We start from the raw sequence: 26,239 nt of genomic DNA on the forward strand, positions 1-26,239 counted from the left end.
TAAAAAGAAAAATCATGTCCAAATTTTTTTTTTAAGAAATCACGTCTAGTTAAGTACCAAAAAAAAAAAAGGAAAAAAGAAGAAGATAAAGCACCCGCTCAACTACTGGTATGTTGTATCCCCCCAAAGAGGAAGAAAAAAGAGGTAACCAACAAGTTAATCACCAAAAAGAGGAAGAAAAAAGAGGTAACCAACAAATTAATCACGCGATTCATGCCCAAAGAAAAAGTGAAAAGGAAAAAAAAACTATTTATAGGACCAATACGCAAAAGGAGGAAAGGAGGATAGTTTAGTTATTGATTGCAATTATTTTTCTCCCCTCTATTTTCTCCATAAATTGGAGAAATATAATTTTAGTGGGAGGGGAGAAAACACATGAACCCCGACAATTTTCATCCTTCTCTTCTCTCCAACTAAATATTTATGAAATTAGTTTTCTCTAAAGTTTTCTGTCATTTATTTGTATCTTCCCTATTTCACCTCCAACTAAATTGACCTAAGTGAACTAGTGTAGTACTATATATTTGAATTTAATTAGGAATTTACACTCCATTTGTTTCGATGTTATCGTTTTTGAAATATAAGTTATTTTCCAAAAAAAATTCTTTGGAAATTTATCTCATTTTCTTATATTTAATAACAACTTTAAAAATGAGTTGGAATACTATTTTTTAACTTATTTTATTTAGCTTTTTGTAAAATGGAGTTATTTTCTGAAATTGTTTTAGAGAAAAACAAACTCTAAAAAATAAATCATACTTTTAATAGGATTTTTCATTGGTCATAGATAGTTTTCTATTGAGTAATTTTTTTTTTATATTATCAAAAATAGGAGAACGCGAAAAATTATCTACACATAAGGGTTTTTTACTGAAACAGACGAAGCTAATCACAGGCGGAGCCGGGGGGCCATGGCCCCCTTGAGTTTTGAAAAACTCTCTTAATAATAGTACTAAAATGAAATTAAAAAAGAAGGAAGAACTTAATCACCATGGCACCTCCTAGTATTTTTTACAAAAAATATATACAACAATTCCAATCCTAAAATCTAAAGTAACTAAGGGTCAAAGACTATAATAGAGTACTGTAGCTATAGGTCCTTAGCGCTCGTTTAGAAAGAGGGAATGAAATGGAATAAAATGGAAATGAATGAAAATAATAATTTTAGAATATTATTCCCTTCCTTTGTTTAGAAGTTTTAATGAAGGAAATAGAAAGTTTATTCCTTTGTTTAGGAATTTAAGTGGGAGGGAATGAAATAGGTAGGAAAAAATACTCATTTTTATCTATTATCTTAAAACCTCAAATTTTCATTCCTTTTGAAATTATGAGGAATGAGAGAAAATGAAATTAGATTTAATAAATTTTTTATTAAAACTCTCAAAATACTCCTATATATTCAACCCATTATTTTAAAACAGAGGTCTAATAGTAATATTGTTATAAAATAATTTTATTTTAGTTTCATTTTTTTCCATTCATTTATTTTAAAACATTTAATCAAGGGTATTTAATTCCATTTAATTCCTTTATTTTTCATTCATTTCCCTTGCTTAAGTATTTTATTCCATTATATTCCTTTATGAACTTTGAAATGAAGCCTTAGCATAGTTGAGTAGTTTAGTACTTAAATTAAATTTATTATAACTTGATAATAGTAATTTGTTAGTTGTTTGTTTAATTGATATCAGTGGCTTGAAAATTAAATTAAATTATCATTATAAACTTGTTCATTCTATTAATTTGAGGTATTGAGGTTATAAAATTTAATAGTCAAGATTTTATATTTCGTAATAACTTATGGGAGAAAGGTCTACAATTGATGTAAAAATGACCTCTTATGCTATTTGCATTAATTTAGTTTAGTATCAATTATAAGTAATTTTAGTACCATGAAAAAGCGTAAAAACAACCTTTTTAAGTTAAAGTCAATTTATGAAATTAAGAATTTTTTTAATAATTTTTTTTATAGATAAGAACTTTATTGTATTTATCTTGGCCCCTCAAAATATTTCGTGCCTCCACCACTTAAGCTGATTGTATTTAAAGGTATTAATTATGCATTGAGTTTTGCCCATATGGGGTAATAGTTTTAACATTTTATAAAGTGAATAATAATAATAAAGATAAGAGAATCCACACGTGCCCACCATGAATAAGATAGCAAAGCATCCGTGAAGTAATGCTTAAGATAGTAAAGCAAATTTCGACTTCTCGACACAGCCAACCAAGAAAGCAGTTTGGTCTTTGTCTCTTTGATTGGACTTCAGTAATTTTGTATCTATAAGTAGTGGAGTTTGGGGTCCTTTGTTTTGCAGAGAGCACAGAAGAAACTCAACTAAAAAGCTTGGTTTTTCCTCCTCTTAATCTTTCACCCATAACAGCATATATAGCACACTGAGAGTGATCAAAGAGAGATAGCAATGGCGGGTGCTGCTACTTCTGCAATCAAATCAGTTCTCACTAGGCATCTACATGTAAGATTATCTATTCTTTCATCTTTCATTTCAATTGGTTAAGACTAAGTCATATTTGTGATTATGGATTATGTGAATATAAATCAATCTTCTTTGATCAATCTTAGGCTCTCTTCTGTCAAATGGGTTTTTTTTTTTTTTACTAAAATGTTTGGATTCATTGATTTGGCTGATCATTGAGTGGAGCCTATTCTGACAATTGGACGGTCAGGATCTGGTTAGGCTGAGTCTGAGTGGATAAGGATTAGTTTAAACTTTGAAGCATGACGATCTTTTTGTGGGCGCGTTTGGCACGTCACTCAAGATTAGTACTATTGACCTTTTCTATATATACATTAAAGAGAGCATTATTGACTTAGAAATACCATGTAAACTACAAATAAGGGACACGTTATTACTTGCTTTAATTGGTGGAAAAAAAAGAGAAAACAACTTGAAATTATAAAATTTGTTTTTTGTTTTGAAAATATTGCGGAAGGTGTTTTTCAATTACTTGTCACGACACTAAAAAAATGAATTTTTTATATCACATCATTTAATTATTTATAAATAATAATTTGAGATCATCTTTTGTCTTTTCTTATTTCTTTACTATTTATTCTATTCATAAAGAGGAACACTAAGATACAAATAATTGGCCTAATCTTTTTTATAATAACTTCATATTTTATATATCTACTATTTACATCACTATTATTAACAGTTTAACACCAATGGTAACATGCAGCTTGAGCAGTTGTGAATTTCTTTTTCTTTTTTTCTAAACTAATTGATTCATAAAAAATTTTCAAATCTTTACTTGAAATAAAACCAAATAGAGAGGATTGCTCTCAGTCTCACCAGCTAGGCTGTATTTTGGGTCATCCAAAGCATTTAATGAAACCATAATCGAACCTTTTTTTTTTTTATATTATTTTTTAAAGTTTTGAGATAACACTTGGCCCACAGGTTTTCACTTCTCATTAATCTATCAAGGATAAGCTTCTCTAAAAGTTGAATTCCAGTTACTAAGGCTAGAAAGGAAGATGGTGAATCATTTTAACATATATTTTTTCAAATTGGTTTACAACAGTGTTTTGTTTGTGCTGTTAGCTTCACAATCTGATTTTCACATTAGTTTTGTTATCATTAATCTGAGTTGCTATGAAAGCTAAGCTTGATTTTGAACATGTTTAATTGGTCTTGCACATGGAATTCTTTGTAGGAAAGTTAAGTTATTATATATTCTTTACTAATTGTGAGGTCATGTTCCTTTCTCTCAATATGGACAGGCTTCTCCTGGAAGCAAAAAGATTGTGGGGGTGTTTTACAAGGCCAACGAATATGCTGCCTTGAATCCCAATTTTGTGGGTTGTGTGGAGGGAGCCTTAGGCATACGTGATTGGCTTGAATCACAAGGTCACCAGTACATTGTCACTGATGACAAAGAAGGACCAAACTCTGGTCAGTATATTGTCATATCCTACATCTCTTATATGAAAACCAACCAACTGGAAATTTAAGTTTGTGGTTAAAATTATAGTTAAGAACTAGTATTGTTGAAATATTAATATCGTCTGATTTTGTTTTGAGAATTTTCCAATATATATATACTTTTGTTGTTGTAAACTTACATGTACCCTTATGCATGTTTCAGAACTCGAGAAACATATTCCCGATCTTCATGTCCTCATTACTACCCCCTTCCATCCGGCCTATGTTACGGCTGAAAGGATCAAGAAGGCCAAGAATTTGCAATTGCTGCTCACAGCAGGAATTGGCTCTGATCATATTGATTTGCCTGCTGCTGCTGCTGCTGGATTAACAGTCGCAGAGGTCACGGGAAGCAATGTAGTTTCAGTTGCAGAAGATGAGCTCATGAGAATCCTCATTCTTGTCCGGAACTTCTTACCTGGATACCATCAAGCTATTAGTGGAGAATGGAATGTTGCAGCTATTGCTCACAGGGCTTATGATCTTGAAGGAAAGACAGTTGGAACTGTTGGTGCTGGGCGAATTGGCAAACTTTTACTTCAACGTTTGAAACCTTTTAATTGTAATCTCCTTTATCATGATCGACTCAAGATGGACGCTGAATTAGAGAATCAGATCGGTGCAAAGTTTGAGGAGGATCTTGATGCAATGCTTCCCAAATGTGACATAATTGTCATCAACACACCTCTCACTGACAAGACAAGGTAATAATTTTGTGCATGTTTAATCTTTCAGGTTGAATTTTAGTATTTTTGGCTCCTTTAAATGTTTAGCTTTGCAACTTCCCTTTTTTTTTTTTTTTTTCAGTGATATACCAATCTAACACTATCCTAAACTCTTCTGATCCTTATGGAATTATCCTAAAAAAATGATAGACAAATCCTAAAGAGAACCTTCTTATAGGGGGCGTCATAAGTAATAATCAGGACTCATGGGTTTATATTTGGAGTTTCTGTAACTTGATTAATAAGCATTAGCTTTCAAGGCAACTCATTCTTTATCACTTGTAATATGGCACTTGCATTACTTGATGAATCTACGACCTTACAAGGCTCTCAGTTATTGTTAAACATCATATCATGATACAATTTGAATATGTTTGTTGTTGAATATCATATTTCATCTCACTTATAAACTATCATTATGTTGGGTTATGAAATGCAATTCAAACTAATGAGAATTTTGATTTGTATGACTCAGAGGGTTATTTGACAAAGATAGGATTGCAAAGTGTAAGAAGGGAGTCCTGATTGTTAACAATGCTCGAGGAGCAATCATGGACACACAAGCAGTTGCGGATGCTTGTTCTAGTGGACATGTTGCAGGTAACTCAAAAACTAGCCAAAAGTAAACGAATATCCAATATATGAAGAAACCTATTTGTTTTAATTTAAATATAGTATTATAATATTCTTTACAACATAACATAAGTTTTATGTTTTTCTCTTTGAGTGTTCCTTTGTATTAATACCTGATAATCTGGGTTTCTGATGCTTATAAGCAATTGAAAGTTTTTTCTTGGAAATTACTCAACTTAAACCAGCCTAAAGCAAACTAAAAAAAGGGCTAATGGATTTGTTTTGTTTTCTAATTCTACAGGTTACAGTGGTGATGTTTGGTTCCCACAACCTGCCCCAAAGGACCACCCATGGCGTTATATGCCTAACCACGCTATGACCCCTCATATTTCTGGTACCACCATTGATGCACAGGTATGTTTTGTCCTTTTTTCCCCTATATTTCATTTTTTATTTGTTCAATTTCCTGTAAACAACACCAATTTTAAATGGAATTTGTGCAGTTACGATATGCTGCTGGAACTAAGGATATGCTCGAGAGGTACTTCAAGGGTGAAGAATTTCCTCCACAAAACTACATTGTCAAGGAGGGTAAACTAGCAAGCCAGTACCAGTAAAAACTTGTGCTTGTGTGATGGTCTGAGTTTGTTTTCTTATGTCAGCAAGGTCCTGAAATAAAACTTGCCTTTTAAGGTTTCTGTTTTAAATCTGTAATGAGAACTAATGATGGTTATAATTCCATAAACTTTTATGTTATCTTAGCATGCAATGGTGAATTTCTTGTGCTTTTGAATATGGTGTTGGATGATAACTCACGATTGTAAAATAAGACAAATGGCATCCTGTCACACCCAGACTCGCTCCCTTTTTAGAACTTTGTTCTAAAAAATGACATTTGTTCTGCTTGCTTGCACACCTGCGACAGTGCTTACGGTGTGCTCTCACCTATATTTAATAACCATTAACGAGAGCTACTAGAGTACAAAATCAGGACAAGAAAATTTGCAACTAAACTTCTTTCAAGTGCTAGTTTTATAATAGGTCGCAACCATGCCACTAGTATAACTAAATGAAGGCAATGCATTTCTTTGGAATTTGAAAAGAGCCTGTAAGCTGATTTTATGTTATCGAAAATAGAAGGTAAATCCACAACATAACATTTTAAACCATAGGAACAATGGAAGTTTGAACTTAGAAGTATTTGTGACCACTTTCAGTGTGACTTACTGCTACCACAAAAAATGATAAGACTCCTGAAACTTTGCTCGCAATATTTGACCAAGCAATTACTTACTATGGTCACAATAGCATCAAGGGCATGCAGCACTTTGATTAAGAGTCCCTGTTTTGTTTAAGGAATTCAAGGTCCTTCATTTGCAGTTGTACAGCTTCTTTTGGTAAGGGTTTTGGCTCCAAAACAAAGTTCTCATCACCGCCTTCAGCTACTCTCTTCGCCTTCTCTTCAACAATCCTCTGAATCTCTGATTGCCCAACTGATGCAAAAACAGAACTGAGCATGATTTTTAATAGTCTCTTATCTTCTTCCTCGATAGGGTCCTTCCCAAAGCAACATACATAAATTGCTTCAAGAGCCTTCTCAGCTCGAATCTCCATAGGGATCGTTGGAGCCGCTACGTTTAACTTTGCCCGTCTCTACAGTTTGAAAGGCATATCTAATAAGGATGTATTTAAGATAGCTAAAAAATTTCAAGTCTCACCAGGTCAAGGACTCAATATATGGATGAAAGTGGACAGCACACACAAGATACACAAGCACATCTCTTGAATTTTTGCTACTGTTGATGAGCTAATAACCTCCAAGATTTAATTGCTCATTCATTGCTAAGGATAATGAGAAACCATAAACATTTGAAGCCCATATAATACATAGATCTCAAATCCTATGTGATATCCAAAGTAGAGAGCATTTGTGATAGAACAAGAAGGAAGCTAGAAAGCCTAGAATACCAAAAAAAAAATACTATTCTTTTACTGCTATCCTATGACAAGATCATTTCAAATTTTATTACCACCATTTGCCTTAAGACCTGGAATAACAGCCCTACAATAGGAATAAAATGGCAAACTGCATTTTCTAAAACCGTTTCCCAACCTACCAGTCTTCCAAATATCAAATGAACTTAATATGGATCTTTTTCTAGATTATGGGTATGGATATAAAACCTTATATTCATTGCATGTTAAATAGTCCTCATTAATGGGTTATAATGTAACTTACCAACAATAATTTACAATGACTTGTTTGAAATAATTTGAGCTTGCAATAGGATTCCAATACAGGTTTTCTTAACAATAAGAAAAAATTGTAGTAGTTACCCCCACCCAAATTACATTTAATGTTCCCCCAGTAAGGAACATGTTCATTCTTTCAAATGCAACTCAAGTTTTGAATTAAATGGCCTGCAGTATGGATTCACAAAAATTTTACACACAAAAGAAAAGAGAAAGTAAAAATGTAAATTGGTCAAATTAAATGAGATCAACCAACCTCCTTTGCCTCATTCATCATAGAAAGGAAAGTCTCCTCTTCAAATTCAATATCATCTGAAATCCGAAACCTAACAACCCCCTCCAAAATCTCCTCAGATTTGAGAAACCCGGCACCAACAGCTGCTAGCCAACAACACAGTAGAACATGCGAAGGATCCCCTGCCTACCCAGAAAGAAATCTCAGCTCAAAAACTCAATTCCAATACTAAACTTATCTTAGAGCATTGAAACACACTCATACACACCAAAGACTCAACAAAAATACTGAAGTTACTCCAAATTTTACCATAAAATACTTAGAAATGACTTTGTTATGAATGTGATTAGTGCGTAATTAGTGCCTCGTCAATAACATAAATAAATTGTTTAATTACTGTTTTTTAAGCTACTATTCAAGTGTTGACAATCAACTTTTAATGTAATTTGTAATGTTTATGTAATAAAATTCATAGGAGTAAAACTTAGATACACTTCCTTTTAAGTGCACAGATGGATTTAATTTAATTATACTATGTAGTTTTTGGGTCAATAAAACCATGTATTTAGATTTAATTGAAAAACTTAATGAATTGAACCTAAGCAACTATTACTAAGTTTTGCTGAATTTATACTCATTCTATCTAAATGACCAGTCAGTAAGCAATATCTAAAAGCAATCCATGATAGGCATTACCCACCAACGTTTTTGTCTCAGCAAAACAATAACTCTCTATATATATTTAGATACAAGACCAAGGCTTTAGCAAAGATAATTCATTACCGGGCCTCGTCGATCTTGGAAGTCATAGAAAGCTTTAGAATCAGCAACGCTACAATTCTTGCCCACCCGCCTTCTAAACTCTGCAAAATCAATAATGTCACCACCAACCCCACCTTCATCGCTTAGAATTCTCGCTAGTAACCCAACCACAGGGAGAGAACCAATGACTTTGCTGGCAAAACTGGAAAAGGAGTTTGGATTCTCCATGTAAGCTCTAACGCACACGACCCCATTACAGTTGTTTGGCAGTTTGGACCAACTGGGTCTTCTTGGGTTGCCATAAATTTGGTTGAAGAATTGAAGTAAAGGTGAAACTGGTTTGCAACAGGTTACTGTGTTGGTGAAGTGGGTTGTGAGGTTAGAAGAAGTGGATGCCACAACCACCATGGTTGTGAAAAAGTGAGGAAGTTATAAATGTTAAGTTGATTATATTGGCCTCACGTTTGGATATATACTCCAATTCCAATACATGTGTTATCTTGAATGAAGGGAAACAATTTTATAGTGTTGGGGGTAGTATAAGAACGGTGCACCTGTGGCCTATTTGCATTTTGGGCTTGGGCCCTCGCGCACTCCAAAGTTAAGAAATCCACCCCCCCCCCCCAAATGGCCTCTTCTATCCTTTCTTTAAAAAAAAAAAAAAAAAATTGCTACATTTTTTAATCACAAAATTACCTAAGTGTGTGTTACCCACAAACAAATTATTTCTTAATCCACAACAAATTAGTTTATCATTAAACCCAACTTCTTGAATGAATAGTGTAAATATTCAGAATCTACCATAAAATATTCATATATTTTTTTAATTACTTTAAACATTTATTGAAAACATTTACATGTGTGATGATACCGAAAATCGTCAGTAAGTTACATTGTCCCCACGTGCTCAAAACAATACCTGCACAACACCGAAAAAGAAGACTTCAAGAGAGTACTAGTGTGGTACCGACGTGGTACCGGCCAAATACCCTCCGAAGGTCAAATTAGAAAACTTTCACAACTTTAGAGTGTCAGAGCTGGGGTGAATTATGTATACCTTGGTTTATGAGGGTTTTGGGCTTTTATAATAGTGGGGAACCGACCTCGGTTCCTTGACGAAGAAGAATATTTCCTTGTAGAGATGATCCTCATAAATGAGCGTATTTTACGGAATCCTTTCCATATAGAGATCCTGTTGACTAGGTTTATTTGTGAAGCACAAGTCATTTCCTTTTAAAGTTTCTTGAGGACGAATTAAACCACATGGGCGTTATGTGGCATTACCACCGTCCACTTCGTATCTGTCTCCTTCTCTGTTAGTCCAACAAGGGTAATCCGTCCACTTACTACGCGTGTCATCATATTGCCTCCTCTCTTCGCCCGTCCACCTACTGTAGCAATCCACAGTTGTTTCTGAAAAATTTCATTGTCTATCTTAATTTTATCCTCTTCAATGTGAAAGAATTAAAGCAACAGAGAAACTTCGTTTAAGACTTTTTCTATTTATTTATCATTGACATTAGCTTGAGTTTTTGAATTTGATTGATTTGTAGAGAAGTTGGGCTCGATTGAATTAACAAGAAACAACCCTCCTAAATAAAAAACTTACACAAAAATGTTAGTCCACCCTTCTCAATGATTTTTTTTATTGATCTGGATATATATTGGCAATGGCAATTACAGTGCTTTTTTGGTTGTATAGAAAGGAAGAAAAAAAATTAATACAAAATCTTATAATTCAAAACCTCTTGATAGGTAATCAATAGTGAGTTTGGCATTATGAGAGGTTTTATAACTGTGCATATTCACATTACTTTGTCATGCAGCCACCCACAAGACTGTAGACATTTGGATAGGTAGCAGAGCTACATGTGGCAACATTGTTTCTCACAGTAGTCAATCAATATATTATATTTATATATACAAAAACAGAGACCTCATGTTAGAGAGTATGAGGTTGTGCCATGTGGTTCGTTCATTGAAGTTCTCTTTATTTAGGGTTCTAAATCGACAAAGTTTGCATTTATATCAAAGTATTAGTTCATTAAATTAGCCAATAAAGTAAATGCTTATATCATTAATTATTTATATCAAATGAATTTATATGATTATTTTTATAAATTCTATACTAGAGATAATTTTTAGTTGGAATAATAATAATAAATTTAGAATATGACATTCTTACTCATTATTAGTTGCTTTGACAACAATTGACACAAGAGCCATAAAAAAATTAAATATTTGTGAATTCACTAAAATAAATCTTAGTCCTTTAAATTTCCTAACTCTTTCCAGTCACTTGTAATATATATGTGTGTGTGTTTTAATATAATTTTTCTACGATTTATATGAGAAACAATAATTGAAGGATATATGCATTTTTTTAGTAGGCATGAAACATGCTTATCTATATTAACCACTATATCATGCAATTTTCAATTTGTGAACACGTGCGCGCACACACACACGCACACACATACATATATAGTGTGATTTCTATATTGTCTATAAAATAACTAAAGATTACAATTTTTACAATGCAATTTATTCAACAATTTTTTTATACATCGATAGTTTGGGGATATGAATCATGAATGTCTCTATTGGAAATTGAGGTGCTAGCCAATTAACCTACAAGATTCTTGGCAAACTAATTAAAATATTGGAAAAAACTAATAATAAGTTGCACCGTATATCGTGCGGGATTTAGCTAGTTGTACTAGAGATGCTGAGGTATTAAATATTTTGCTGGTTTGATTTGCATAAATTAGAAATTGAGAATACATGTGGAGTTCATGATTAAGGTAGTTTGAAATGATTAACAACTTGTTTTCCTCCTTTATTGGTGCAGGAAAAATTGGGGGAATTTGTCTATCAAAAAATGAACACTAAAAAGTATTGAAATCATATATTTGTGTGTAAGAAATGGTTAATTATGAGGACATCAAAGTTTTAATCAAGTAAGGATTAAGAATACATCCATTTGAATATTTCGTTAGGAAAAAAAACCTATTGATGGACTATAATGCTACTGCAATTTACTATTTTACAAGAGAATGGTATGGTAGCAATATATAATGTTCCAACCACTCCTCTCATATCTTTTTTCAGTTCTATTGATGTGTAGGCAGGAATTTGAGGGAGTCTAGAAAGGTATTGTTGGCTATCATATCTTTTTTTTAGTTCTATTGATGCGTAGGCAGAAATTTCAGAATAGTTTGAAAGGTATTATTGGCTATGTTGAAAGTGATGACATTTAATTTTGTGAGAAATTGTAGGAATAATGGCTTATTTTTTGTATATTTCAAATAAACTCAATACAATAAAAATAAATTACAATGAAATTTTTCGTTGCAATAAAATCTTCTGCAATAGGTTATTGCAACAAAAGGTTTTGTACTTTTGTTGCAATACATTTTTGTTGCAATATAGAATTTTTAATATTTTAAAAAACAAGGTTATTGCAACAAAAATTGTTATTTTTGTATATTTCAAATAAACTCACTATAAGAAAAAATCAGTTGTGTGCTATTGCAATAAACCTTGTCGCAATAGGTTATTGCAACAAAAATAATCACTGTGATAACTTATTGTAATTATTTGAATGGTTTAGCAACAACAAATTTTGTTGCAATAACATACGACAATAGGTTATTGCAATGACTTGATTTATTGCAGTGATATGGCAACAATAGATTTCATTGCAATAAATTTAAAATTTAAAGTATATGGTAATTTTTGGAAGATCAAGATTGGAATTAATGGTATTAAAATATACTTCTTAGATTCTTTCTATTCAAAACAAAAAAAAACTTATCATTCTCAAAAAAAAAAAAAAAAAATCTAGAATAATGATGAGGGACATGAAGTGAGAGGTTGTAGTGATGTCTGCTATGGCGACAATGGCATTGTTCTATATCACCAATGCTATTGTCACGTGTTCTACTGCAAGAATTGTGACGGCTTTGTTAGACCTAAAATTGATCATGGTAACTTGTCCCTCGCTTGTAGAAGGTGCAACAACTCCTTCGACCTCGAAGACAAACCAACGACTCTAGTAATACGTAGTAATTTTTTACTTGTAGTATTCTTTGTTGTGATTTTTGGTGTTTATGATTTAATGATGGTTATTTAGGGATTTGTAATTTTTTTTTTTCATTTGGAGACCTAGTTTTCATAGAGAAATTGGTGTTTGTAACACGTATCTTGTCGTTCCTAAGCATTGATTTGATAATGCTATTGCTAGGGATCGATTGCTTATGACAGTGATTTTTGGAAGATGAAGATTGGCATTAATGGTATGTATTTTTTTGGAAAATGATTTTTGATAATGTTATGGGTTTTTACTTGCATTTGTGTGTGCCTGTTTGAAAATGTTGAAGGGTTTGAGAGGATAAGGCAATCTGTGGCAAGGGCAATTCTCTAGAGTAAGGACGCTTTGCTGGTTGGTATTAATGACCCTTTTATCAACATTAATGACATGGTAAATCTCTCTCTCTCTATGAATGTATGTATGTGCACATATATTGATCTATGTTTTTATGTACTATTTGCCAATGAACATAATATGATTTTCCTATTTTTGATAAGGACTAGTTGAAACAATTTTTATATATTTCAAATAAATTCACTATAAGAAAAAATCAGTTGTGCACTATTGCAATAAACTTTGTCGCAATAGGTTATTGCAACAAAAATAATCATTGTGATAACTTATTGCAATTGTTTGAATGGTATAGCAACAACGAATTGTTTTGCAATAACATATGACAATAAGTTATTGCAATGACTTGGTTTAATGTAGTGATATGGCAACAATAGATTTCATTGCAATAAATTTAAAATTTAAAATATACCTTGTGACGGTGGTTTTTGGAAAATTAGGATTGGGATTCTATTTAGTTAATGATGTTTTTTATACCAAAATAACATTCTATTTAGTTATTTACTATCTATCTTGCCCCAACTAGTTTTTGCTAACCCACTGCACTTTCTTTTTAGTTGTATTTGCTTTACTTTTGAGTTTGCATTCTAAAGTGATATGTTTGTTTGTTTTGTTGCAGCTCACGCATTTTGGACTTGGTGAGGTACATGCTACACGTAGCTCTATAATTTTGAAGAAATTGTTGATATTCTAAGTGTATGGGTTGCTACTACCATATTATGTGTGTTCCTTGTTCATTGTCTTTTAACTCATTAAAGATATTGTATAGCAGAAACGTTTCAATACAAAATTGGAAAAGTGATTGTTTATTCAGTATATAGATTTGAAAGCTTTTGCTAATTTGAAGCTTGACTGATAACCTTCACTTTGATGCTTTGTTTTACATGTATATGAGGGTGCTCATAGTGGATAGTTTGTCTGTGATGCTTCCAAGTTCCAATACCATCTTAGATAGTAATTCTTATTGTTTCTATCCCAGATTTTGAAATCATAAGTTCTGTGAAGTATATCATATCCGAAATTGCAATGTCAACTAGATGGATTATTCTAGGTTGCTAATCAACTTGTCTATTAAACTTGATGTTTTGATGTACAACTGAATTCATACGATGATCTTTCAGATCTCTTGGCTTCTTTCTCTAGGATAATTATTAACTTGAGGGTAAATTAATTATTTATATCTGTATACTTGATGTCCAAAAGTTTTAAATGACAACATATGAGTTCCTACGAAGCCCAAAGCAAGCCCATTTTTTTATTATTATAAGTATTCCTTTACATGTCTGATTTGATGAGGAAAGAACCCAAAGCCCAAATTTTCACAATTTCTCATCCTCTCTTTCAGATACATGCTGCCTAAGAATGACCCTCTTTAATGCATATTGCTTATGGGTGCAATAGGATTATACTAGAAGGCAAAAGTAAATCTAATCTACACATTTGAAATGGGGAAATTCTTGGGTAAATGTTTTGATGAAGAAGCCCATAACTTTGCTCAACAGGCTAGCTGCTGTCATTTTGTTGGGTCCAGTCCAATCTTCTCTTTCTGAAATGGATTGGTAAGGCAGATGGGCTTGCTCCCAACATCCTAAAAGTTTATTGGCTCTAGAATGAGATCATAAAAACCAAAATGCTAAAATGCGAATTATAGAACTCTAAATTTGAGAAAATTTATTTTAGTTCTATAACTTTACTTTCGTTCATATATATATATATATATATTTTTTGTGTCAAGAGAATACTTTCATTCAATTAAGTGTCTTTCGTACAATTTCATTAAAAATTACACTTAATTTTTTTTTTCTCACATAAAATTTTTTATAAAATTAATTCAAAAATTATAGATTTTTTTTGTGTGAGATATTTTTTTCTCAATTTTTCTTCATTAGTTAATTTCATACTTAACAACAATTTTTTAAATAGAATTGGACAAAAAACTTGAATTGAATCAATTTGAAAATTTTGATAATTCAATTAAATTAATTTCAATTAAACTTAGAGGGTGCAATTTTAGCCAAACCAAAACCAAAAACAACAACAAATATATAGTCAAACCCTAAGAATATATGTTCCATAAAATAATAAAAGTTCTTTTTACTCTATGTAAATATCATGCTAAAGACATAGGCCTGTGTGTGTGTGTGCGCATTTTTTTTTTTCATTTTCCACTTTTATTGAGGAAATAACTATAAGTGACTCAACACATAAGTTGGTCCAAAATTAGAAGAGGCATGTATTTGTAGTGGTTACCACATAGCAGACCAAGGAACTGTAGCGCCTGGATTTAGTAAAAACAAAGCGCACAAAAAAAATATAGGTTGGCAGCAACAAATTCTGCCCTTCAATCTTTCATTTCTTAATTTCATGTTCTTTGTGTATGTATGTATGCTTTTTTATGAAATTGTAAATTATCAATATATTTAGATCATAATTTCTGAAGTTCTGTCCTAGTAGATTGTAGAGCATGCATAGCTTGACACCAATATCCAAAGTAAACTTAGCCATATCATATTTTTCCATTATACCCATAGGACACAAATGATATAACGTATTTCGCAATTTAAGTTGTCTTTCCCTTCATAGAAGGCATCTTCTTGGGTAAGTCAGATTCACTTTTGAGGTCAACAAGGCAGAATTCGTTCCCAAGGCTTTAAAAGGGACATTTTGAAGGTTCCGTGGTCTCAATAGTGACTTTTCCTTTTTGGCCATTTTCTCAAAAATAGTATAGATTCCTCTTCGAGATGGATGAACTCGAAAAGTCTTCAAGCACCTTTCCTCTTATCCCATGCTTTCTCTGGCCGAGGTTCCTTAAACTCTTCACGTTGAATTTCAAACTTCAAAAACCTATCAGGACATCATTTGTCCCTTTCATCTTTTTCCTTCTCTCCAAGGAATTCAATTTTGATGAGCTTCCCAAATTCCTTTCCCTTTTCCTCATGGGCTTTCCCCAAGGTCCCCTTTCAAGGATCCCCTTTCTTGGGTCATTTGCTCCTTACACAAGGCATCCTCATTATTTTTTATTCTTCTAGTGTTGGGCCCTTCTCTTCACTCCATCTCTTCTTAAGTTATCTTTTTCTTTGCAAGAGCCCTTGTTGGGTGGTGGGCCTTTTGGTTCCTTTAAGGCCTACAGTCTTAATTCCATGGACTGAGCTTTTCCTTACTGTAAAATTTTGGACCCCAACAATGGTGCTATGTAGCAATGGACTTTAATGTTGCCAATAAGAATTAGGCTTTGATGGTGCCATGTAGCAATGAGTTTTGATGTTGCTAATAAGAATTGAGCTTTAATAAATTATTTGTCAAAAGCTTGAACCATGAGTTTTGATTATGGGATTTGAATTCCACTGATAAAATAGCTTTGCCATAGATTTAAATTATGGGTTTTTGAAATACTGCCAAGTATAGGTAGTCATGGGCATTAAAAAGAATGGGATGTGCACATTGAGCTCATATGGCCGATTTTGGGCTTAGCTAAATAATGATAATGAAATTGGATAAGATATGAGTTTTTGAGCTTCATGTGATAGTTTATATTGTGGCCAAATTTAGATAATGAGTTAGAAAAATATTTGTGGCCCAATCTTATGATGAGATGGGGAAATATTTTTGGAGGCCCAAAATATTTTATGAGTGATATTTGAGTATTTTTTGGTAAATGAATATATATGATTGAATAGGATTGAGGCATGCGGCATATATGAAAAAAAAAAAAAATTATCTCAACATAGGTTGAAGTTGTGATATCAAAGTTCTAGCATTAGAAAAACTCTTCCCTTAAATGGGACACATTGGGTGGAATTGGGAGTTAAAAAGTAACTTCTAATTTCAATCCTTAAAAAAAAAAAATTAAAAAAAGGTAAAGAGTTTAAAAATTATTGTGAAAGGAATGAAAGCAAGCACATGCTCTCGAGTCTCAATCACTCACGAAAGCATAAACACAATTTGGTGGTACGGTATACTTCAGTCTTCAGCCTTTACTCCTCTAATTCCACTACTAAACTTATTACTTATTTTAATCATCCACTACAAATATAACGGTAATAACCCTTCATTTTCACTTTTTCTCTTTCCCTTTTCATTTTCCTTTTCTTTTGAAACTAATATTAATTTTATGAGTAATGTTAGATACATATAAAATGATACAATTTTGTGCCATAATTTACCGTGTGGCAAGTTGTGAGTGGTATAAGTGAGTCCCACATGGATCTACCATCATACTTCTATCACTGTGAAGCTTGTGTTCTCTATACCACTAAAAGTTGTTAGTTTGTGTTAAAATTTTAAAGTGATCTATGGAAGCCCCTTAAATGGAAAGCTTATGGTATTGATTGGGCCTTCATTTCCAAGCGCCAAATGTGGATCTCTTCGATGCGTATTTCCGTCACATCAATTTGGACTACGATGGCGAAATCAGTGGCACAGAAGCCGTCTCTTTCTTCCAAGGCTCCAGTTTGTCCGAGCAAGTTCTTGCTCAGGTCTCTCTCTCTCTCTCTCTCTATTTGTCTATGTAATTTGATATTGTATCGGATGTAATTTGATATTGTATCTGATGTAGAAGGATTGATTCTAAATTTTGATGTATTTTAGTTGTTTAAGCTTTTGTTAATGTTATGTGTTTGTTTGATTGGTGCTATTGGATGCTAAATTTGTATAACAATTGGTATTTTGATTATGGTTAGGAACATAGGGATGGCAATTGCTGGCCGACCTACGGGTACCCGGCCCGGCCCGACCCTAATGGGTTGGGTTTTACTTGGCTTGATAAAGAATAGGGTCGGGTTTGGGTTTAAAAAAAAACTTGAAGCGGGTCAAGGTTTTGATTAAACCCGGCCCGAACTTGGACCTAAACCCGGACCCGGACCCAGACCCGACCCGATTACTTGTTAAATTACTAAAAAGCCCTAATATATATAGTTATAAACCCTAAACTCTAATCCTTTCATTTCAGCTCACACTCATAGCTGCCTCATTCACCTAGCTCTCCTCTCCCACTCTCACTCACTCTCAATCTCACCGCCGGCCCAAGCTCTCACCGCCAGTCCAAGCATTCACCACCGATCCAAGCTGTCACCGCCATCCTAAGCTGTCACCGCCGGTCTAAGGTTTGTCACCCACTAGCCCAAGCTCTATCACCGCCGGTCTGTTCTGTTCTCTTTTCTTCAAAATCTTTTTATTTTTATTTTTTATATTGTATTTAGTCTAAGTTTTTTTTTTTTTCAATTGTTTGTTTCATATGAGAGTAGTATACCTTGCAACCCGATAGGCAAGCCCATAAAACAAAATAAAGCCAGTGCCCGGTAGTATACCTTCTCTAGTAATGTATTTTATGATCTAAATTTGCAATAGATACATAAAACTTCATCTAATACATTTTCCACCAGATGTAAGTACTCATTGGAACTAGAAATTATAGAATAATTTCATGGATAGACTTCACAATGCATGAAATATATATATATATATATATATATATATATATATATATATATATATATATATATATATATCATTGACCTACTATTCTTAGTTTCATGGATCTAAATTTTAATAGTGAGGGGAGTGCTTCGGTGTTCGCTAAGAAGACCCCTTATGTTGTAAGCGGCCTTTTTAGTATATTTTTTATGTGATTACCCTTTTATCTTTCTTCTTCATACATATTTGTTATGCTATTTGGGGCTTCAATTCAATTATTATTTTTTGGTTGGGCCACGATTTGGGCTGTGGATTGGGCCAAAATTTGGCGGGGCTAAACAAGGCTCGCGAGGCCCAACGAGGCGGGTCTGGGTGGGCATAAAATAACTCATTTATTAAACAGGCCGAGTCCAGGTAATGGGGCTTGGCCTACAGGGTGGGTCCGAGTATGAAAAAACCTGGCCTATTGCCATTTCGATAGGAACATGTGTACATTAGAGTGTTTTTGAATAAAGTCTTCTTTTTTGGAGAGTGTTTTTGATTCACTTTCATGAGTGGTAAAAGAGGATATGCCTTTTAAGAATAGAATAGAGTGACGGAATAGGATAAATGTGGCGACTGTGATTAGTTTCTTGCGAATTACTGATTGTATAATTGTTGTTATTTTGATAATAATCACACGCTCATCGCACTAAGATAACAAAGAGTGTTAGTTTTTAGATTTTCTTTACACTAAAACAATATTATAAATATTTACAAAATTAAAATAAAAAATGAAAAACAAAAAAAGAAACTGAATATTTGCATAAACATCATCTCTCTATTAAGGTAATTTTATCCTTATCTTTTATTTTATTTGGTCAGTTTGATGAGTGTTTAATATTGTCTCTTATTAATGAGTCTTTTTTAAAGAATGGGAATGAGATATATAATTTTTTGTCTTTTTTTTTTTTTTTGTTGTGGTTATCGGGTTTGACTAATTATTTTAGTGTATGAAGTGGTGCTCTTTCTTCCTCCTTTTTTTTTAATTTACATTTAAGCCTTACTCTCTATTTTTTGTATTTTTTTTAGGTAACATATCAATAATTTTGCTAGATTGCATAGTAGGCACATTGGATGAATTCAGGCAAGCAAAGTGGCAGTCAATCTATCAAGTAGTGGTTAAAGACTAATTTTTGAAAATATCCTACCATATAAAATATAATATTGTCCTTTGTTGTGTCTTTCATTGCACATTAAAAAAAAATACATTTACAAAAAAATTAAAGGAATGGTAACGTTGACAGCCCTTCTTAGGTTTTTAGTTTATTTTATTTTTTATAATTTTTTTTAAGTATCCTAAAATTTAGTTATGGATGTGTACTAAATGTCTATCTTTTAGGATTAAATATAACTACATAACTACCATTTATAAAAATCGAAAAAAAAAAATTCTGATTTTATAACGTGAGAGTCTTTAGGCGCATTTGAAATTTATATTATGGTTATGGATGTGTAATAACTAGCTACCTTTTAGGACTAAGTAGCAGCCTTTTAGGATTTAAAAAAAAAAAAATTTGATAGCTCTCATTAAAAGAAAAATACATTTTTTCTTAAAATTAAAGCAATGGTATCGTTGATAATCCTTCTTAGTTTTTTTTAATTTATTTTTTCTATTTTTTAAGTACCCTAAACTTTAGTTATGATGTGTACTAAGTGCCTATCCTTTCGGATTAAATAACTTCCATTTTAAAGAATTGAATAAATATTTTTTTTTTTGAGTTTGCAACGTTAGATTCTTTAGTTTAGCATTTGAAAATTTTGTTATGAATGTGTAATAACTAGCTACCTCTTAGGATTTTAAAAAAAAAATTGATAACTCTCATTTAAAAAAATGATAATTGTGACACTCTCTAACCCCTATATATTTTTATGTCATTACAAAGTTCACAATCCAAAAGGAATAATTATCATTAATTAAACTTTTGGGCTTGGGTTCAAATAAATAATAGATGCACCCAAAAAAAAAAAAAAATTATATCGCTTGATATTAAACTTAGAGAATAGGTGGACTTCTTAAACGGTATTCTTGGTGTTTAAAATTTTCTTTTACTTCCATTGAGCCTTAATTTTATTTCCAGCTTTGTGAAAATTAAATCTGAGGGTGTGAAAGACATTGAAAATTATATACTACACTCAAAATCAGCAACCTATCAATTTTAATCCAACCTAACAATTAAATAAATTGCTATACAAATTAAATAAATAAAAACCATATGCACAACGAAAAATACACAAATGTATATATCCAAAACCAAGGTACTAACCACCATACACCATTAGTGTGTTGGTCACTCCACAAGTATAAGTGGTTGTGGGGTGTGGGGGGCAATGACTGAGGTTCAAGTCTTTAAGATAGAGTTTTACACACATACACACTTAGATTAGACTAGAGTAAAAAAAACCAAGGTACTACACAAATGTATTTAAAAGCTACTAACCTTTATGAATTCAAGGTGTTATTAAAAATTTAATGCAAATTTAATTATTTATTTTTTTAGTTACTTTTATGGATTTTTTTTTACTAAGTGACTATCTTTTAAGATTATAAATAACTTCATATATAATTCCCATTAAAAAATTATTTAGACATTTTTTTAATAACATGAAACCCTTTTCTACAATAATAATAATAATAATAATAATAATAATAATAATAATAATAATAATAATAATAATAATTGTGAGGACCTGAAGCCCAAGGATCCAAAGAGCTAAGACCCGGAGACATACTGAAAGGTATAATGAGTAGAGGAGAATAAAAGTAATCTGCCCGAGGATGAAGTGGGATGGCCGGGCAAAGGACAAAAGAGATATTGATGATATATGGGGCATATTGCAAATATCTGGGTGGGGTTGGATAACTTTGAGCATTGCATTGAATGTTCTACACCAACCATTTTGGCTGCATTGAATAGAGAGTACTAGCTTTATTCGTTGCATTAATGTAGAAATGACTTGAACAGTACAAAGTACAGAACTAAAACTTCTCTCCATTATCGACTATAAGTGAATGGATAGGTGTCAATAAAAGGGGTTGAGTAGATGGACAGGTGTAGAGTTGAGATAATAATGGCACATGGTATAAATAAGAGAGGAGAGACACAAAAAGGGGGGACGGACAAAAAGCTTTGTTGTTGCTTCCCTCTCTACAAATTCATTGTTGTTGGATCTTTAGTAATAAAACGTTGTTGTGGTTGTTAAGTTTGTTACATGATTTTTGGCTCTTACAATTGGCGCCGTCTGTAGGAACAATAAGGTGAGACGTCCTGGTTTAAAGATATATGGCAGAGGCAAGTCAAGAAAGGGAAGAATCAGTAAGTTCACAAAGGAGAAACCTAACCGTAACTATACAACGGGGAGTAGGAAAGAAACACACCCCAGGTGTGGTGGTCGACTCACATCGTAGTAGTTAAGTGGCTGGGAACCGATCACCGATCGAGAGGCAAATGTCTCGCGATTATATGTTGCAGCAAATGCAGTCCGAGGTAGATTACTTGCGCAGGTGCTTAGATTGTAAGAAGCGGGGGAGAAAGAGCTCTTCTTACTCTTCCAGTGATAGTTATGAGGAAAAACTTGGAGGAAATGAACTTCTAGCACTTGAGTCTCTTCACAGTGAGGCACATTTGAGTACTTCTTCGGGTGTTAGGACAAAGAGGCGGAAGGAGACGCAAGGTGAAAGTGGGGCACATCACGGTGAGGGGAATGATGCAATGGGTAAAGCTTTGAGGCAAATTTCTAAATCCACTTTTGTGGCCAGGATAAATAAGGCAAAACTCCCCCACAGGTTTTCTCAATCTATATTTACTATTTACAATGGAAGGACTGATCCTGTAGAACACGATAGTCATTTTAATTAAAAAATGGCTGTCTATTCAAATAATGAAGCGTTGATGTGTAGAGTTTTTCCCTCCAATTTGGGACTAGTAGCCATGCGGTGGTTTGATGCTTTGGCAGAAAGTTTCCTAACGTCCTTTGAAGAATTGACAAGGGTATTCGGGGCACGGTTTATAACTTGTAGTAAGATCCCAAAACCTTTGGATGCACTATTATCTATGGCCATGAGGGAAGGAGAAATGCTCAAAACTTATTCTGATTGATATTGGGAAATATATAATGAAATTGATGGAGATGTTGAAAATGTGGCTGTAAGAACTTTTATGGTGGGGCTTCCCACGGAGCATGGGTTGAGGAAGTCCTTGACAATGAAGGCAGCTGTAGACATGCGCCGGCTTATGGACTGGATAGACAAATACAAACGGGTGGAAGAGGATCAGATTCAAAGCAAAGGAAAAGTGAAGGTATATTTGGAAAAGAAAGATCTTCGGGGAGTTGGGTTTCAAGGAAGTTACCCTAGGCGAGACTTTCCAAGTCATCCATTGCCCGCTGAAACTCCTTTGGTTAATTCATTGTTCAAGGAGCCTATACATCACATATTGGAGAAAATTTGACATGAACCATACTTTAGACCACCCAACAAGATGAGTGGAAATGCATCTACAAGGAATTAAAATCTTTATTGTCATTATCGTCAAGACAAGGGACATGCCACAGAAGAGTGTCGGACATTGCGTGATCATTTGAACCAATTAGCCAAAACGGGAAAGATCAATCATTTCTTGTCTAGACTGGACGGGTAAGTGGGACAACAAGGTACGTGAATGTATTGGGGAAATACTCCTCAGTTAGCTTTAGGCACCATTAATGTTATTTTGGCGCAGCCGAGAAGAGAAGTTGGGGATCCTTCACGGATCATGTCCATGCATATTAGTTTTGGAAACAAAGTTATGGAGGAAAACAACCAACTGGTTAAAAGAATGAGGTTCTCGGCGACGCTAGTATTGGGTTTCTCCGAAGAAGATAAGGAGGGCACGTATCAACCCCATAATGATGCATTGGTAGTAACTATTTGTATCGGGGGATACGACGTGAAACGAGTCTTGGGGGATGATGGAAGTGGTGCAGAAATTATGTATCCTGACTTGTTTAATGGTTTAAAGTTAAAAGAAAAGGATTTGGAGAAGTATGATTCCCTGTTAGTAGGCTTTGACGGGAAACAAGTAATTTCACGGGGATGACTAGGCTGCCTGTACAGGTGGAGGATACCGAGGTCCAAGTTAACTTCATAGTCGTCAGGGCATATTCACCTTACACAGCTATTTTGGCTAGGCCTTGGCTTCATAAAATAGGGGTAGTTTCTTCAACTTTGCATATAATGATGAAATATCCTATCCAGGGAAGGATAGGAATATTACACGGCAGCCAATCGGTAGCTAGGTAGTGTCTGATGTTTGCAAGTATTAGAACAAGGCAAGGTTTATCAAGGGGGGCGACTCTGGAAGCATTATAGCAATTAAAGAAATCTGCTCGAGAAGTAGGTGTCAATGGGGATGGAGGGTCCGTCAAAGAGTTGGATAAGATATTTATAGGAGAAGATAAGGAGAAATATTTTCAGGTGGGATCACAATTACCAGTGCTAAAAAGGAAGGAATTAGTTTAGTTCCTACAGGATAACATTGGTGTTTTTGTATGGACGACCTATGATGTCCGGAGAATTGATCCAAAATTCATTTGTCACCATTTAAATGTTAGTCCCAACGCAGTGCCCCGGAAGCAGCCTTCTCGGCGTGCGTCCAAAGAGCATGTTGAGGCAATTAAAAAGGATGTTAACAAGTTAAAGTAAGTGGGGGCAATTAAGGAAATTTTTTATCTTGAGTGGTTGGCCAACACTGTTGTGGTTAAAAAGAAGAATGGAAAATAGAGAGTTTGCGTTGATTTCACTGATCTAAACAAGGCATGTCCAAAGGATCCTTTCCCTATTCCGAGAATTGATCAATTGGTGGATGCAATTGTTCGGCACCCCCAAATGAGTTTTCTGGATGCTTTTCTGGGTTATCATCAGATCCCTATGTCATTGAGTGATCAAGAGAAGACAGCTTTTCGTGCTCCTAATGGCAATTATCATTATTGAGTAATGCCCTTTGGTCTTAAGAATGCAGGCTCTACTAATCAGAGGATGGTAACTAGAATGTTTGAGTCACAGTTAGGGCATAATGTGGAGGCATATATTGATGACATGGTGATCAAAAGTAAGAAAGTGGGAGACCATTTGAAGGACTTACATGAAACTTTCTCAATCCTTAGGAAGTATAAATTGCATTTAAATGCGTCCAAGTGTTCCTTTGGAGTAAGTTCGGGAAAGTTCCTCAGGTACATGATAACGTACTAGGGAATTGAAGTTAATCCTGATCAAATCAAGGCTATCTTAGGGTTGCATCCTCCTCGAAATCCTAAGGAGGTATAAAAGCTAGCTGGAATTTTGGCGTCCTGGAATCGGTTTATATCACGGTCTGCGGACAGGTGCCGACCTTTTTACCGCCTTTTGCATAAATGGAAAGATTTCCAGTGAAAAGATGAGTGTAATTTGGCTTTTGAAAATTTGAATCAATACTTGATGAATCCACCGATACTATCACGGCCGGAAAAGGAAGAGGTGTTGTATGCCTATTTGGCCATCACGGACTATGCTGTAAGTCTTGTCTTAATATGGGATGATGATGGGGTTCAAAAACCAATCTATTATATTAGTAAATCCTTGCAAGAGGCCGAGCGGCGATATTTACCTTTGGAAAAGGCTCTTCTAGCCGTTGTACATGCAACAAGGAAGCTTCCCCATTATTTCCAAGCTCATACGATAGTGGTACTTACCCAATTGCCTTTGTAGGCTATCATGAGGAAATCTGACTACACTGGTCTCGTGGCTAAATGGGGAACTAAGCTTGGAGCCTATGATGTTAAGTATATGCTCTAGACGGCTATTAAAGGGCATGTTCTTGTTGATTTCGTGGTTGAATTCATAGAAAGTGACACTAAGCAAGAAGATGTTATACTAGTCGTAATGTCTATTGAGCTTGGGAATGTCCCTTTTTGGGAAGTCTATACGGATGGGGCATCAAATCGAAAGGGCGCCGGTATTGGAATTGTGCTGATTACTCCTGAGAAGTTAGTTATGGAAAAGTCATTAAGGCTTGGATTTATAGCCACTAATAATGAGGCCGAGTATGAAGCTCTTTTGGCAGGCGCTCAAATGATTAGGCATCTGGGAGGAGAAATAGTGGAGTTATATTGTGATTCCAGATTAGTTGTCAGACAAGTCAATGGAGAGTTTGAGGCAAAAGATGAAAGCATGAAAAAATACCTCGAACGAGTCAAAGGAGTGTTAAGTCTGTTTAAGAGTTTTCAATTATGACAAATTCTAAGAGGGCAGAATGCTCATGCTAACTCATTGGCTATGTTAGCCACATCTTTGGGCTCAAAGTTACCACGGACGGTAATGGTAGAGGACTTGTTGACCTCTAACTTTACTGGCATCTCGACAATCAGGGTTCACAGCATTCGCATTGGCCCGAGTTGGATGGATTCAATTGTAACCTTCCTACAGTGCGGTGTGTTACTTGAAGATGAAGTGGAAGCCGAGAAGGTATGAAGAAGTGCCCCCCGATATTGGCTATCGGGGGAGCATAAGTTGTACAAAAGTTCCTATTTGGAGCCATATTTCCTCTGCGTACATCCTGAAGCTGTTGAGCTTTTGTTGGAAGAGTTACATGAAGGAATATGTGGAAGTCATATGGGGGGAAGATCGTTAGCGCACAGAGCCATGACTCAAGGATATTGATGGCCAAACATGCAGAAAGCCTCCCAAGAGTATGTGAGAAAGTGTAATCAGTGTCAAAGGTTTGCACCAAACATTCATCAACCAGGGGGTGTCTTAAATTCATTATCTAGCCTATGGCCTTTTGCTAAGTAGGGCTTGGATATCGTCGGACCCTTTCCTCGGGAAATTGTT

The 26,239-nt window shown here is 34.1% G+C and overlaps 3 protein-coding genes across 3 annotated transcripts; 2 read left to right on the plus strand and 1 right to left on the minus strand.

The window, feature by feature from the left end:
- The first annotated feature begins 2,075 nt into the window (after positions 1-2,075).
- Positions 2,076-6,041, plus strand: LOC142607464 (formate dehydrogenase, mitochondrial). The gene is made up of 6 exons (XM_075778977.1): positions 2,076-2,477; positions 3,749-3,920; positions 4,114-4,654; positions 5,151-5,275; positions 5,550-5,662; positions 5,752-6,041. Exons 1-6 carry the CDS (start codon positions 2,424-2,426, stop codon positions 5,863-5,865), a joined length of 1,119 nt encoding a protein of 372 aa, XP_075635092.1. The 5' UTR covers positions 2,076-2,423; the 3' UTR covers positions 5,866-6,041.
- A 301-nt stretch (positions 6,042-6,342) lies between these two features.
- Positions 6,343-8,990, minus strand: LOC142607474 (photosystem I assembly factor PSA3, chloroplastic). Its single transcript, XM_075778987.1, has 3 exons — positions 8,520-8,990; positions 7,758-7,922; positions 6,343-6,901 (listed from the first exon to the last, which is right to left on the minus strand). The coding sequence occupies exons 1-3, from the start codon at positions 8,904-8,906 to the stop codon at positions 6,581-6,583; spliced, it is 873 nt and encodes a 290-aa protein (XP_075635102.1). The 5' UTR covers positions 8,907-8,990; the 3' UTR covers positions 6,343-6,580.
- A 15,857-nt stretch (positions 8,991-24,847) lies between these two features.
- LOC142632787 (uncharacterized) lies at positions 24,848-25,642 on the plus strand. The gene is made up of 2 exons (XM_075807127.1): positions 24,848-25,093; positions 25,205-25,642. Exons 1-2 carry the CDS (start codon positions 24,848-24,850, stop codon positions 25,640-25,642), a joined length of 684 nt encoding a protein of 227 aa, XP_075663242.1.
- Positions 25,643-26,239: the final 597 nt, after the last annotated feature.

The sequence above is a fragment of the Castanea sativa genome, chromosome 1 (genome assembly GCF_040712315.1).
Source record: "Castanea sativa cultivar Marrone di Chiusa Pesio chromosome 1, ASM4071231v1".
Taxonomy (NCBI): Eukaryota; Viridiplantae; Streptophyta; class Magnoliopsida; order Fagales; family Fagaceae; genus Castanea; species Castanea sativa.